The sequence below is a fragment of the Ornithodoros turicata genome, chromosome 4, assembly GCF_037126465.1.
Source record: "Ornithodoros turicata isolate Travis chromosome 4, ASM3712646v1, whole genome shotgun sequence".
Lineage (NCBI taxonomy): Eukaryota > Metazoa > Arthropoda > Arachnida > Ixodida > Argasidae > Ornithodoros > Ornithodoros turicata.
Genome location: NC_088204.1, coordinates 59,658,678 through 59,675,587, shown reverse-complemented (window position 1 = coordinate 59,675,587; position 16,910 = coordinate 59,658,678). Strand labels below are relative to the sequence as shown.

The window sequence follows — 16,910 nt, the reverse complement described above, 5'->3', positions numbered from 1 at the left end:
GCAACCTCGAATAAGTATATGGCAAGGCTAAGACTGCACACATACAGGCAAATTGGTGGGATGGCTGCTGTCTTAATGATTCCAAGGCGAGGCTTCAAGACAAACAATTACATTATGAATACTGGTTTTGTTGTATCAGTGCTATAGTTACCTTTGAAGTAGACTGCGTTGCAATTTTTGGACATTTCATTCCTTTGTTTCTCTAATTCCTTGGTTGAGAGAGGCAATACAGTAGACTTGTTGATTCAAACCCTGAGAGACCACAGATTTTTGCTTGAATTCACAATATTTTGCCTACATATGCTGCTTGACAAAATTATGGTTCCTTACTTATGTATCTGCACGTACAAACCACATTTTTCGATATTTCCTCTACTAAATAGGTCTGTTGTACTAACATCACCGACATCCTCACTTGAAGTCTTAGAATTACATAAAAATCAACATGCATATCACATCTCCATAGCAGGATGGACTGATTTAACTCATTCCACTCTAAATAATTGATTTTAGTTTGGGTTTAATTTCCAACTTTTTGTAACCCAAACGGTTGTTAAAAACTCACTGTGAAATTGACGCAAGGCTTATAAATGTTTTATGAAATACTGCTCACGCTAATAAATGAATGCTACAGATATGTATCAAGTGTAGGTACATGTGACTTGTGGGAACATCAACAACTTCAGCGCACTTGCTTTGAAGGTTTTGAACCTGTTCTTTGTTCACATACTGCATGGGAAGGATGAGTTTTACTACCTTTCCAGTTCTTGTTTGATTACAAATTTTGAACAAATCGAGTCTTCGATTTTTATAAAAATAATTTTTTTATTACAACATTGCTCGGGAACTACTGTGACTCGTTTGTGTTTGTTTGTTTTCTCCTGCCGGCCGCCAAAGGGGTTGGTCATCAGAGTCTGTGCCAGTAGAACATATCCTCTGGCTGTGTCCCAGTGCCGGTCTAAGGCACGGAAAGCAGTGGAAGCTGTGGCTAAAAGTGCTAGTCACATGTGGCCAGGGATTGATGAAGTGCTCTACCATCTGCTCTCAGAAAGTGACTCGTGTGAATACCTGGTTACATTCATTGCCATCAACTGTACTCTTGTCAATTTAGGCGCCATACCCTGTTTACCAGTCACAGATATGATGCTCCGTCTCATCTGTTATCTATCTTTATCTATCTTTATCTATGTGTCATCACATGTGTCAGAGAGATAAGTGTATTCAGTCATCTCTTGCCGTTTTCTATGTACCCTGTGCACTTTTCTGAAACCTAGCGAACAGTGTTGTTAAGTAACTGAGTAGAAGTACCTGAGCACCTGTATCTAGGTACTGTTCGTGTATCTTGGGAAAATATTACATACATTTTCATATGTGTACTTTTCTCTAACTTTTGTCATCTTTTCAAGTACTTTTATATTCACTTTTGACATACGAAAATCACAAAGTGTTTTCAACATCCTACATCACAATGCATTTCCTATTCTAGTGCTATTTTGCTCGTTACAAACCTTCAATTTTTTGAAAAGCATTATCCGTTCATAAATCGAAGATTGACTTGTAGTCAACTTTGACAAAGGATGGAGGAAAGTAATTGCAAAAATACTGAGCACTTCTTTGGAAGTGACGAGCTATATCAGTGTATTTTCCCCATGGGGTCTGTAATTGTAGGTTAAGTAGTTCTGAACCCATGTATCTGTAACATACACTCTTTAAAAGTAACTTTAACAACCTTGCTAGAAAGCAGGGATGCACAGGCTGTTGTTGTTGACTCATGTGGCCTTTCCAGCCAAGGCAGCACTTTCCCGGATGTGGACGGACGCAAGAGCTCGTGTGCGCAAGTTTGTCTGTTGCATCCACGAGAAGAAGTACACAGAGTCCTGAGGACGATTACAGCAGTGGCCGTTGCAACATGGAATTATTGTGCGAAGTTACTTTTATGCTCCGCAAGCAGTTTGTTTTTAAATTAAAAGATTGACTGTTTTACGTGCTTCGATTAACCTCTAATGGTTGTCATCATTTTTTGTCCTGTTTTTATTAAAGGTTGTTTCTAACAAATGTGTCCTCAGCTTTCTGCTTCAGTTTAGTTTCATGTGGAAGGCACAAAAGGCTTGTGGTATCTGGGCACATTAATGAGAGGCACAGCTGTGTTCATTGGGCCGGAATATTCTGCCAAAGACTGTGTGCTTTGCACTTGGTTGCCTAATAATGCTTAAATCAAGCCACGTAGCTACAGAGAAATTTTACTTGACGAAGTTCACATTCGTGGGGAGCGAATGACAACAGACATAAATAACATGCCACACAACAAATTGTAACCCCTGTGGGACTTTTCAGCCAAATGTTGTCACCATGTACATTCTTTGAGCTACCATGCTTACCGTCAATATGAAGCCCCTAACTGAGATTTGTCTCTTTGCACTTCCAGTGCTGTCAACATCGAGCAATAGTGGTGCAACCCACTGTCAGACGCCACTGACGCCTTCTGCTAGGATATCTGCTCTTAATATTGTTGGAGACCTGCTCAGGAAGGTTGGGGTGAGTCCTACATTCTCTTTATACATATATAGATATATGTATGTATATCCAAATGTGTAGAAGCTAAGCCCAGCTCTGATTATTGAACATTGACACGTGTCAGGCTAGCAAGTCTAGTTAAGGGTTGTGTTTGTGTCATACACACTCGTGTCTGTTACCGTATATTCACACGAGCGAATACGGAATATTGTAGTCCCACAGAATATTCTGGTTGAAAAAAACTGCTCACTGGGTGGAACTTCCACTGTCTTATGTTGAGCCTTCGCACAGTGCATGAATATCTGAAATGGGCGTACTGCACACATAGCAGACGACACAATCTTCCCTGTCGTCTGCGACGAATATCTTGTGGCTGAACGGCAGCGTGGTTTGAAAATACATGACGTTGAGCACTCATGCTCACGTGACAGCAGAAAGCTATGACGTTTTTCGAATCTTCCGCTGGAGTATTCTTGGGAATGTCGCTCGTGTGAGTACACAGTTAGTGTGCCGAGCTACAGTTATTGTCGCCGTTTGTGCATAAAAACCTGCAGCGGCGAAACATGTTATAGTTAGTAGAAGCTGTCTGTGTTTTGCCTTGAGAACTCCTTTTCAGTTTTTGATATAATGGGATAAAGATTCAATGTTTGCTGCTAGAGTAGCCAATACTGCCACTGAATTCCTTGCAAAAATGTGTGAGGTTGTTTAATTAAAAGATGCGTCATCTTCATGTTTACACCTGACAAGCCACCCTGTCCCGAACTTTTAGGTTGCTCTGTATGACATTTGTGGCAATCCTCAAACACTGTACTTCTACATGGGCACTTCTTTGCAATTAAAGAGGGGTCCTTCGTATGATGTTCATGCAGAAGGAATGGTAACTCAGTGTTCTCTCCCACATTTATATCAATAGTAATGCTGATGGGGAAAAAAATTTCAGTAACTTGGTTTATTTTTCGTGTCTAAGTAGAAAAGGAAATGTTGGCACACATATCCTTGGGCAGGTAAATATCAATATTGCTCCATGTCTATCTAGGTGCCATATTGCGCAGTAACAGGACCTCAGGTGATTAAGTTACGAGGGCCTAGCTACTTTTTTTCTGTAACAAGTTGCTTTTGGGGAAAAGTAATTTGTAGCACTAATTTCCACACACCAGTTTCTGAGCATAACTTTGTTTTTCTTTAGAACGCTATTGTGAGAAAACTTCAATGCTCCAGTTGAAGGACTTTTAGCACGAAAACGGATGTGTCCAGAATGATGCTTGCGTGTAATAAATTTCGAGAAACAACAGCTGCATAAGTGTACCAGGCAACTTTTGTTTCTTAAAAGGTAACCGTAAAGTAACTAGGCTACATTACATTGGTAACTGTACCTGCAGCTAGCTATGTTCTGAAAAATGAGACTGTAACCATATCTCAGCTGTTACGTTCACTAGCTAGGCAAAACGGCAACTTACCTAGGCACTTTCTAAAGTAACTTCCCAGTGACAACAACAGCCAATATTAAATCAAACTCTCTGTCCTTGATGTCACTGGTGAGCGTTGTCTAGGGCAGTGTTTCCCAAAGTGTGGTCCGCGGACCCCTGGGGGTCCGCGAGAGTGTCCAAGGGGGTCCGCGACCGTCTCTCACGTTTCAGTGAGGATTTGCGTGCCCACAAACACGCGCTCGTACATGCTGCCCGATTTCCAAACACCCAGAACTTCCAAAATTGCTACAAGCATGCTTCAACGGCTAGCTTGTAATTTCTGATAGAAAAGTCCTGCAATGCACGCTTGTCCGCGTCATACACATACTAACAAGAAGAAGAAACCAGTCCGGAATCGTTTCTGAAGCTGTATCGAAAGCACGCAGCAGCTGACTAGGTAGGTTGTTGGGTATGCACTGGCTAGCATGGGAAATACAGTGCGTCATATCGTTTTGCGTCGAGTTCGAACTGACTGAGAGTGTTCCTCCTGTGTTTAGCGCATTTTATATTTGGCAGCCGGGGGGGGGGGGGTCCGTGAATTGGTTCTCATCGCTTCCGAGGGTCCGTCACCGCCAAAAGTTTGGGAAACGCTGGTCTAGGGGTCCTCATTTGCAGGCACTCAAAATGTCCTAGCCCAGTCACCACCACATTCCCTAACAAGCATGATGGAAAACTACTAAAGATAATGCCGTTCTTTTCAGCGGTTGTTAGATTCGCGTAGTACAAAGACATTACTCCTTCGCCTAGGGTTGCCTCGAAGTACTGCCACGTTCACACCCCGTTAGGATGAATTTCACTGCTCAATAGACCTCGCAAATTTAATTGCAACTTATTTGCTGTTAGTCATCAGAGCATCTCTAATTGGACAACGCTACTATGTATCACCAAAGTATACACATGCACCTTTTTTCACCTTGAGCTTAGCACAGAGTGGCCATCGATGATGGTGTGCCAAAAACCTCAAATCAATCAAATGACATTATATAGACATGGCTTTGGATGCTAAGGAGAATAACAAAGTTGTTAGTGCTCAGGGTGGCGGCACCTCTCTCATGGCTTAATAGTATTCTATGGAGCAAATGATGCAACCATATAGTGGCACATTTTGAAGCTGATTGCTATGCGAAAGGTGTACAGTGCAAGGCATACGACATGCAGACTAGGTTTGCAAGATTTTTGAAAAAATGAATGGCAGGATGACTGTTGCTCCTACCCAGAAAAGAAAGAGCACAATTTATAGTGCCATTAAAATGTTACGCCTTTCTTGTGGGGAACTTTGACAGAGTGGAACCTTTAAAATGTATGACTTAGAATCGTACATCATTAAAAACTAACGAAGGGTTTGAGTTATGGCTAGTCAGTAGCGTGCTGTACTGATGCAGCCGTTTTATATTCTAGTGACGATAGCTTTCGTTTTCATTGTAATAGCGTAGCTACATTGCACTCAATGGAACAGTGTGCTTCAGCGGTAATTGGACCCACAGTGGAATCTTCTTTGAGTCCCACTTCTGTAAAATGAACACGGAGGTCATGAAACGCAGGCGTGGGAAACCTAGACGGAGACATGGCTCCCACTGGTCCTTGATACAATTGAATACCCTGGAATTGGAATTTTTTTTTTTTTTTACATCGGGGGAAGGCCCTGGAGTTTTCCACAGGCCTTGAGGACCTTTGGTTTTGCATCTTTTTCTTATTCTCAGAGCTACAGTGCAAATTCCATTTATTCTGAGTCAGTACTATAGTTTCAAAATCACAAGAATTAGCAATCGGTGCACCCAATGCAACGACACCCTCTGTGGTGTCCATCAGCCCTCCTCTCTTTCGAATTATCTTTGATAACGCTAGGCATTTGAATAGGCATTCACATAGGCATTTGAATGATCTTTTGGCATTTGAAAGGCATTTGAATGACATTTGGAGCGCCAGAGATGCTGTCCCGCTGCCGCACAGGCTGATCGAGGGCTCTGAGTGGTTGATGTGTTGCATGCTGGATAGCGCTGCATAAGTTTTAGCTTAGTTTCAGTAGATAAAAAGCATCTATAGCGATGGAAAATGGTTTTATAATTTTAATAATGTTTCAATTGTTTGTTAGACTTAACTACTCACACAATATGCATTTTTGTCTGACTCTCTGATGTCAACACCATGCAGGTGCATGATGTTGAGGGTAGGAAGCCAAGTTTGTGAATGCCAGCCACATGTAACAGCCATAATAACTGCTATACTGAAGCTCCAGGACTTGTTTATAGCACTTCTTGCAGGTTTATTGTACGCGCTTGTCTAGCACTTGCTTGTTCACTGATCACCAGGTTGCCAGCGGCAGTTTTCAATGACCCTCGAGAGCGTTTCATGAACCTCCGTCGAGTCCAGGACGATATCGGAGGCGATGGTGATGAAAGTGGCTGTGTGCTGTAGAATTACCATTCAGTTCAATCATCATTCATTTCAAGGACTATTGAGTTGTCCATGTGACAGCAGTAACACATTCAGGAGTCCTCAATCACCTTTGTGAATGGATCACTATTGCAGAGTCCCTGTATGTATTCCATCGATACCTGTACTGCATTATGCACTGTATTATTATTATCGTGAAATATTGAAGTCCTGGCCATAAACTGCAGTTTACGTCCCAGCAAAATGATAGCTGAGCCTCGAAGGACCCCCAAATTTTTGTTCCAAAACTGAATGGGAACCAGCTCTATGGCCCATAGTGGAATATGATAGTATAGCAGCATGAATCCCTTTCTCACCGTTTACTCTTTTTCTCTCCTCCTCCCTTTCCCTTTCTCTCTGATGTCTAACCCACTCTATGCTTGCTTCACAAATCGCAGTTCCACATCGTAGTGATCAGGGTGCGAAAAGATGCAAGTGGGTGCCTCTCGATCGAACAGCGCGTCCGCTCTCGGCCGAGCTACTTGTCGCACTTCGATGTGGCCTGATCCATCTTCCAACAATGGCTTACGCTACAAAATTATGCGCCTATAGATACGAGATTTCAGGAGGTGTAGAATTAATGTTCAATAAATAGGGAATAGCTTTGGAGGTCCGTCTGTGTTGCACGTTTCGCTCGCGTGCACTGCACGACATGCTTGTTGATACACGGGTCTGTGTACAGTGAAATAATCTTACACGTGCATAACAAGAACTAATGTCATGCCATTTCTTCACCACCCGGTTAAGCTACCGCTGCCTTTTCGTTACCACTATGTGCAATTATAATTAGAGCCTGAAGTTAAAACTTCAGGCTCTTCAGGGTTTTACCCGATTCTTCCCCGAATTTGCACCCCGAATTGAAGATTGCCTCTTTAGGGTGAAACCCGATTTTTACCCGGCAAATTGCCCTCACCGGGATGTCTGCAGGAATGCACTAACTTACTTGTTTGGCAGAAAAATGCAGTTACATCACCATTTGTACCAAACCGCTACAATTAGTTTGAATAACTGAGCCCAATTTCTCCCCAAATTTAGCGTACTGGAAGTTTTTTCACGTGAATTTGCATGAATTTAGTGCACATGTTTATTTACCCGATTTTTACCCCCCGAATGTAGAAAAAATATTTCCCGAAAACTTCAGGCTCTAATTATAATTCACCCGCGAACTCACAAAAAATAAGAATTACAGTAGGGTTACACAGTTTCAAATACATGTGAGAAAAAACGCTTTCTTTTAACATTTTTGTCAATTTGGATGTACTCGAAAGCACTGGTTTAGCTTGAGTATTCAATGTTCCTGATGTGTGCCCAAACTGGTGAACTCTATAGGCTATACTTATTTCTACCTTTTTGCTGGTAGTAAATCAGCATATATTCAAAATCACATTGCAGTAGAGGCATATCTAAAACGACCACAATGGTATTAGTACGTAGTGTACGGCATGCACTGTTTGGAATCACCATATTGCTTATTATCTACTGTCTTTTTTATCAACACACTCTGGAGGGTATCCTCCAGATGTAGCCTTAGAGATAAAGAGATCTGTCGGCGGCTGTAGCACTAGTTTCTGTTTGAAATTGGTCATGGTAACACTTTTCTCTCTCTTTTTTTATCTCGTAATTTGTATTGAGATACTTTTGGCATATGTGTATTGTAATGTACTAAGGTTTCCGTATTTACTCGCGTATAAGACGCACATTTTTTACCCAAAAACATCGCACCATTGAGGATGTGCGTTCAATACGTGGGGGAAAATTGAACCTCTGTATGCAATAAGGGGATAAGTCGAAAAAGCCCAAACTGAGAAAAGGGGCCTCATCCGATTGTTCGTCCCATTGACACACACGCATTTCCCGTTTTTTACCATGCTGTAGCGGGCCAACAAATCGCAACAAGGTCCTAAATTTTCATTGGCAGGTGCATACTGGTATGTAGGTGTCATTGCAGCAAAAATAGTAAAAAGGGGATAAATCAACTTGTCCCCTTATTGCATACAGAGCTTCAATTGTAACCCACCACTTAAGGTGCACTTAACTCGCGTTTTGTTCAGAGATATCGGTGGCAATATCTGCGGCAATCTCTCGGGAATCGAACGTCGCGATTTTCTCACATCAAAACGTCTTCCATTCTATCAAGCTTGGACGAAATACTCCTCTACGTCCGTAGCATTCATCATTCATCACTCTGGCGCCAGGCGCTCCTTCTCGTTGCCTGCGCGATAGGGTGTTGCCCGCCCGAGCGTGATACGCTGCCCGGTGCCGCGCGAGAGTATCATGCTGTGCTACTAAAGTCGGGGGTGTGTTTAATGTGTGGGGAACAAAAAAGTACAAGCATTTCGGTGCTCAAGTTCGGTCGCGTTCAATACGCGGGTGCGTCCAATATGTGAGTAAATATGGTACTAATTGGATGGCTTAAATTTAGTATGATGTAGGAAAGCTACTTTTACCTGCTACATTTACTACACACTTGAACTGTGAGCTCAAAGTACAGTTAGGTTTAATTGCTAAGCACAAACGTATGACTTCGTTTTGGCCATAGAAAATATGTATCTCTTTTGTATTCATATTAGGGGCATCTCTGACTGCTTGTCTGTGTATGACTATGGTATGAAATTTTGGAATTCGTCCGAAGATCAATTGGTTGTAAGCCCACTTTGTTGCACCATTGTAATTATCTTTACTAGATTTGAATTACAGTATAAATTTGCAATAGCTGCACATTACAGAAACGAGAAGCAAAGCAACTGTGCACTGTTTGATTTTATAATTATACTTTATTTGATGATATTATATTTTGTAGCTGTGCTGTTGTTCGAAGTGTGATTTCTTGTGCACTCAATTTCTTTATCTTACATTGTCATCATCGAGTTTGCTCATGCAGATTATTCATAAAGCTCTTCAGTTTACACACCACCTTCCTTTCACCTTCCTTTTTGTCCCATCCATTTTCAATGTAGTGTGTATGCTTCAAAATGAACGCCACAGAAGAGTAATTATTTCCTGACAAAGCAGCGCTTCGATTAACACTGGAGAGCATCCCATAATCAACACTGTGAATCATGCACACATTTGCGAGTAGGCGCCCATGTCAGAGTTGCACCCCCGAGAGAGGGTACCTTCTTAGATCAGCAGAATAGTTATATGTGAACCCTTATAGAATAATTATAAACGTCCAGGCACACTCATGATGAGCATAGTGCAACTTCATAAAATTTCATTTAATAAAACTGGGGTGAGGTTGACGCCGCTTTATGGATTACAGATAATTGGCTAATCATCCAGAGTTTTAACTAGCTCGCTATATATGCTGTAAAATCATGTCTCGCTTATCCGTAACTCGTTTATCTGGCCTCGTTTATTTGGCCTGCATGACAATGAACAAACGTGCTAACATTGGTTTTCTATTCGTTTATCCGTATCTGGACGTGAAGTACTGGAAACAGTGTTCCAGAAGCAGTGTCATTCCGATTTGCTTATACTGAAACATGTTGACAGCCTCCGTAGGAAACTGTTGTGGACAGACTGTAGTGATAGCTCCCGAGAAAGCGTAAGGGGTGTCTGGTCTGATTTCATCTCTGTAGAAGAGGTAGAGCATCAGATACGTGAATCGCATGAATGTATTTCTAGTCTTCAAGACTGGGCTAAAGAAGCACTGTGCCTTTTGTTTCGTGATTTATATTTCATTATTTTTGTTTACAAGCAAATTTAACGAAACTGCCCATATAGTCACGCTCAATTTACTTACCCGTAAATCGGATGCCCGGATGAGCGAGACATGACTGTACTCCTTGAATTCAAAAGACTACGAAGAGTATACTTAGACCCTTGTGTTCTCGGGTTTCATGCTTTCTGGAACGAAAGTCTGATCATATTTCGAGAGCTGCAAATTTGTGCAGTTTCAGGTGGGGCAAAAAAAAACGTATTTTTCTCGTGCATCAGGTGAACACGAGATACTGAACAACCAAATGGGGAGTTGCTTAGGTGTACTCCAGTGCCCATATTGCCTGGCTGAAGTTGCACTTTCACGAGTTCATTTTCAGGTTTTTTCATGTTTTACCCGAGGCGGTGATGATGCAAATCTGGATGTAAAAGCGAGTTTTACCAGGTTTAACACTAAAGCACGAGGCTCTAGCTATACTCAGTGCATTCAGGGTTCACATAGGTATCTGGGATGTACCTAAACGTTCCCGTAACATGTATAGGGAATGCATCACTGCACAGCATGTGGGCGCAAGAATAATGAAACCATCACATCTTCACCACGTGCCCAGAAAAGAGGGGCATATCTGAAAGACACAAAACCCTCATTTTGCAGACGTTAATAAACGTAGCGATGACACCGTCTCGGTCCAGAAGGCGCGACAGCAACAGTGGCGGGGATTCTGCACGCTTGCATGTCCTTCCGCCTGCCCGAGTGCTCAACCAAAGATTGACGCGCCAAAAGAGTGGAGACGGCTGAACCTTCCCTCCTCTTACACCCCTCCCTCCTTCCCTCCCTCCCACCCACCGCATGTGTTTATAAAACTGCTTTAATACAACTGTCTTCTCTTTGTCTTCCTTTGACTCATTTGCTTGTTTGCGGCTCCTACAACACGCCTGGAAAGGTATACCTCGGAATCTCGCGCGTGGGGTGCAACAGGAAAGATAACTACGGTGTTGCTCAAATGTCTGGGCGACCAAGCTGAGTACAAATTTTCAAGTACAAGGGTATGGTGGAGAAAGGAAAGAAAACGACTGACTCTGTGTCCATCCATTTCTTCCTTTCCTGCACCGTCTCACCCGTCAGACTCAAGGAGATGGCATTTCAGTCCACTTTTCTTTGCTGCGCTGTTTCCAGTAAGCGATGCCCCCGATGCCAGCAGCTCGATAGACCTATTTTTCTTGTTGCACCCTACTGTGGGACTGTGTTGTCTGCATTGCAGTGTAAAACTGAGACAGTTTGAAAGGCATGCAGTATTTCAGTAGGGGTTTTTCCAACGGAGAGCACTCTGCTTGAGGTCACTTATCCAGCAGGCTTTGTGGCCAGCCGTGATGCGGCGGACTCTCACCAGCTGATGTGGGGGAGACGAGAATTTATTGTTATGATGATATAAACTTATATGTTTGCTCAGTATGGCACTACAATGCAGACACTTTGCTTTGTTTGCTAACAAATTTACTGTTGCACGTGCTGTAATGTTACCTATATGTCTTCTTTATGATGCATGTTTTTCACACACATTAGACACTTCAGTATGAACTGGCAGTGAATGTGTGCAACTTGCTATCGATCTGATAAAGCAGGAGGAGGTGTGCGGGAAAATATGGATCATCGGCAAGTCGCGCAACGATCACCCCAGTTCATACTGTTGCACGGAGGAGTCCTGTTTGTATTCACAACTCTCATTTCTTGCCCTGTGGTCACCCCAGGGTGGAGTAGGTTCCTTTTTTACGTGTAATTTCAGCATGCTGTAGCTTCAAGTAGTAGTGCACAAGCTGCATTATTCAAGGCATAATCTATCCAAGTTTTTCAGTCCCTCTCTACAGTTCTTTATTTTTTATGTAGGCACGAGTGGAGAATTTGTGACATTCATTACACGTCATTCTCTGTGCAAAACTGTCGGGGAGTATTTGCCATATTCGGAAGCTGTAAGGTTCTTTTTAGAGACATGCAGTGCACTGGACAATTCAGAGATGATCCCTAGAAATTCTTGTGCAGGCAGCCTGGCATTAAATTGAGAATAGGCAACAAGAAACGAAAAGGACGACACACACAGCGTTTAAGAGCACACATTATATTTACTGGCCTTTATTCAAAGTACTGACATTACCAGTGGTTTCCAAAAATGACCGTGTTGTTAGTGTTGCATTCACTGTCAGCTGAATCCGGGGGCCACACACCTGGAAGCAATACACGAACATGCATGCCCCTTCGAGAAACTGGCCACACACTGGGCATACTACATTTTCTGTTGAAATCTCATTCCTTTAATGCCGTGACCCGGGGCAGTTCATGCTGTTTCTCAGTACAGTGCTGTACAAAACTTTATGGAACACGCTCCAGCGCATTCCTTCCTCCGAGTGATACGCCAGCAGCAAATGGGACACTTACAGACATGTGCCTAGGTAACCCAGTCACCTGTTTGCAAGTCTGTACGGTCCCATTCACGACTCGCGTATCACTCTGAGGAAGGAATGCACGGGAGCGTGTTCCTTGCACTTTTGTCCAGCACTGTACCAAATTATTGCTTACGGTGCCAGAGGAGGAACACTGGTGCATACATTGCTACAGAAACTAACTTTGGCATACTTTGGAAAGCACCAATGTAATGAATCAAGGTTGTTCAGTTTGCAATGAAGCAGTTGCTTTTGAGTTCAATGTCAGTATCGCAAATAATTTTGACCACGACAGTAATAATGAACAGGGAAAAGCAACGCTAAATTTGCTGTTTGCTCCAAGTTGGCATGTTGTGCAGTGCCGTGTACTTTGTTTAGCTTCTAGGGCCTTGAAGGCACAATGCTGAATTTCCTGGAATCGAGTATCATGATCAGAACAGCTGAAAAAGCAATGACTACAAATGGTGTTGTACGAGGCTGTATTCCTTCATTAAAAAATTATGGAAACTTGCTAGCATTTGCACCCAAAGCTCACATTTCAACTGCCCCCTTGCACTTATTCTGCTTAATAATCTCAGGGCAGGATGCCTCATGAGCACATGCAGCCAGCGTGTCTTTACTGGTCGAGTGTCTCGTGCAATCGCTTAACTTGTCAGCCGCTGCTGATTGGTCAACTAATTTCACGCGTTGCCCCTCCTCTTTCCCTTCTTCCCTATTTTGCCCCTTCTCACTCTCCCCACTCCGGCGGCAGACATTGGAATCGAAGCTGGCATCTTGCCGAAACTTTGTTAAGAGCCCTCAGAAGGAAGATGGAGGAAGCATTCCAGGCACTGGAGTGGTCATTTCGCCTCATGGGTGAGTGCGCGGTCTATTTCGGTACTAGCTTTGTATTGATTTACCGACCGATCAATTAATTTTCTTACTCCCAAAAGTCCCCGGAGGGGGGCATCAAATGGGAGGAGTGGAGTGACATAATAAGCGCAACTTCAGCAACACTATGGAAATAACATACAGGCAAAGAAATGCTGCAAATCAAGGGAAACACATCATAGCAATATTGAACAGTACTGTTGACACGGTATTGCAAATGCTGGGATTAGTTGTTGTTGCAGAATTGGAGAACTTTCTACAAAACCCACATCTGCACATAACCTGCGCTATTCCATAAAAAAATATTACAAATATCACAGTAATAGCAGTTACTAAAGGCACAAATGGTTGTAGTCAGTTCCTATTACGAAGAAAAACCTTATCAATATGTAATATGCAACATGCACTCAAATTTTACACCAGCAGGTTCTCCCGATGCCATCTCTTCGGCACAATTAATTCTTAAAATATATATATGTTTTTTATTGCAGGCGTCCCCATGTCAAGCAACGAGCACTTTCTAGCCCGCAAGAGTTTGTGCCTGTTGCATTTTGAAGGCTGTTGTATTGTTCGTATTTTATTTTATGTACCATGCTGTTAGACAACAAAAAAAGAAAAAAACATTCTGACATGCTTCGAAGAGGGGAGTGGAATGGCTCGGTTGGATTTGGGCTTGAATTTACGCTGTACTACAGAACGTACGTAACGTGAAGTGAAGCCAGCACACGCGATTATGCGTATGCTCACATGCAGGTACCGTTGACGTCGACGAAGTTGCTGCTTCGGCATTCGTATCACCCATCATTCTGTTGTGCATTGTTTTAGCTGTGCAGTATTTAACGGGAGAGGTTTTTTTAAGAATGTCAGTGTGAGCATTGGCGTAGCGAATGCTGGACAAGTTTTTTTCAATTTTAAGTTCGGGAGACAAACTTGCTTTTTGGTGCACGACTCGCAAAATGTGGAGACTAGCAATAGTTAATCGCGCATGAGCATGGCAGTGTTTGTATTTTATCTTCTGTAACATAATATTTATGCGCCTTTTTCCATTTCTTGGTGCTTTTGTGCGGCATATTTATTTGTTCCATTTTACCAAGTTCTCTGTGCGCAGTCATTTTGTTTTGTTGATGCTGTATAGAAAAGGGAATGGGGAGATACAAAAAGTACTTTGACATTAGAGCATGGCATAGACTTTGGCATGCTGCATGTGGGAGCATTATAACCAAGCTGTAGACAACTTCAGAGCCTAATGTCTTTGCCCAGCAAAAAGGGGCTGTATTTGTCAGATTCTTAGCACCACACTATGTTGTACACAATCAATAAACCATTTTGTATACAAAGCTGCGATTCACATTTATGACATTGTAGAACATATGAAGTGAAACTAGAGCAAGAAAACGGGTTGTTTGTATCTCATCAATGTGCGCCCATCCAGTACGCATGTCACTTCGGAGGTGGCCCAATGTACATCAGAGTAACAAGGAAAAAATAATTATATATCGATATGCCTTACTTGGAATGCACAGGTCACATTGATGCATATAATTGCATTTGACATTTATCTGGTATATGTTGTGACGAAGCGTCGCAACCGTTTTAGCATGAGATGCCACGTAGCTGTGCTGAATACAATACGAAGTGCTTACTGTTGTCCAGTGCCTGCATAGATAAAATTGGACTTTTGCAGGTTTTTGATCCGTTTCTGGGTTTTTTGCATGGGTGCATTTTACCCCACGTGACGATGGTGCAAACTGGGAGACAAGGGCGGGGCAGGCTTTGCTGATTTGACAACTAAAACACAAAGCTCTAAGCATTCGTTCATTTAGCACGCACACACATGATCTATGCATTTAGTTATGTTACTTATGCGCAGTGCTTGCCATTGACGCATCCCTTTCGTGAGTTTTTGCAAAAAGGGGTCTTGAAAATGAGAATTGAAGCCACTGAACATCACAGGACTGGACAATGTGTAAAGCTCTGTAAGTGCATCAGAGTATTTTAACTTGTACATTACTCATCATCATGCGACACAAACATGAGTGGCAAATGAAACAGAAAGTAGTTGTGGAATGGACAACATTTCCTCAAGTCGGAGAAAGGTAACAAGCAAGGACGGTAAGTTGACACGGAGCTGGGGACACCGAACAGGTTCAGGTTCAGGTACGCCTATACCCTTTAGCATCAGGGCAGGCTCCACAAGTGGTGCCTCACTTCTCGATCGCAAAAAGAGGGCGTTCGTGTCGGAGGGCGACATGTTTTGTAACGATCGAGCTGTTTGGAATAAAGGCTGATCTGTTGGCCAGATATATTGCTTTCCGGCCCGGAGATAAGGCGAAGCGATGTCGTTTCTGCGCTCGAGAAGTGTGTAGTATTGGTTCAGCCTCATTTACATACCAATGTTTGGCGATTTATCAAAGTACGTGCTCGTTTTAGGATTTTTGAGAAAGAAGGTGGGTTCGAATAATGATCGCCTCCAATTCTACTGTCTGGCATTTTTGCAAAAACATCTAATTAAAAACTTCATTAATGAATTTTAGGTAATTATAGTCCTGTAATTACATGCTCTTTTCCACAAGACGTCCGACTGGCCGTGTAGCCTTGCATCAGTGTTACTTTCAGTTTTTTTTTTTTTTTATATATCTAACACATTGAAAAAAGACACCCTATATAACAAGAGAATATCACTACACTAAGTGGGAAACTCGTTTAAGTTTTAAGTGTTACACTAAATTCGTTTTGTGCAAGCGGCCGAGCAAATTTTATGAAATACAGAGAAGGTGATCATGTAACCTGTGACTGTAATGTTTTATGGAACTCATTTCCACATCTGCTTGCTATACCTCAGCTTCTCAGCCTATCTACTTGCTGAGCCCACTGCATTATCTAAGGTAATGATGCAAAATAAAATGTTTCTTCTGCCAAAGCCAAGTGCCTATGAAGTTTATTCTTCATATTGATGAGGGAAGGCGATTCCAGCTGCGTGATATGTGCGGAATAAATAAGCCTTCGAATGTATTCGTGACCATTTGGTACACCAGCGTGCAATGTAATGCACATCGCTGCTTGCTGTGAAAATCGAGAAAAATTTCTTGCCTGTGGACATTCGGAGCACAAAGAATAAAAAGTATGTAATATTGAGATCTAGAGCTAAAAAAAAACAAAAAAGAAACACAACAGCTGGGCCATTGCTTATAGGCATGTTCGGCTGGAGTTTCGGGGGGCGACGGCAGCGCTGCTTTTCTCCCCTGGTGGGCCAGTCTCGCAACTCTGCTAAGTACGCTCGTATTCGCTTCGGCTACAGTCGCACGTGTTGGTTCAAGTTTTTCGCTTAATCACTACCGTTCGTGCCACAAGCGTTCGTAGGAACAACATTAGTACCTTTATTCTCACTATAAGGGGGGATACACTCTTAAGTGGCTTGTGGGTATCATTCTCAATGGCATGATTGCGTTTGTTTCTGAGCCCTATGGGGGATGGCACTCAGATTCCCTCATAACAAGGCAGTCTGGTTTTCTCACACATGTTCTGCCTGGT

The 16,910-nt window shown here is 42.5% G+C and overlaps 1 protein-coding gene across 4 annotated transcripts in view; it reads left to right on the top strand.

Moving 5' to 3' along the window:
• LOC135391620 (nuclear distribution protein nudE homolog 1-like) overlaps positions 1-14,717 on the top strand; it is a 28,771-nt gene extending 14,054 nt beyond the window's left edge. The window contains exons 8-10 of one of the 4 annotated variants that reach the window (XM_064621939.1): positions 2,426-2,535; positions 13,261-13,364; positions 13,871-14,717. In XM_064621939.1, the coding sequence (XP_064478009.1) occupies positions 2,426-2,535; positions 13,261-13,364; positions 13,871-13,934 (278 nt within the window). In that variant the 3' untranslated portion in view covers positions 13,935-14,717. Of the gene's footprint in view, positions 1-1,786; positions 1,932-2,425; positions 2,536-6,811; positions 7,023-10,728; positions 10,957-13,260; positions 13,365-13,870 lie in introns of those variants that run through there. The other 3 variants (XM_064621940.1, XM_064621941.1, XM_064621942.1) reach the window with 3 other exon arrangements.
• The last annotated feature ends 2,193 nt before the right edge of the window (positions 14,718-16,910 follow it).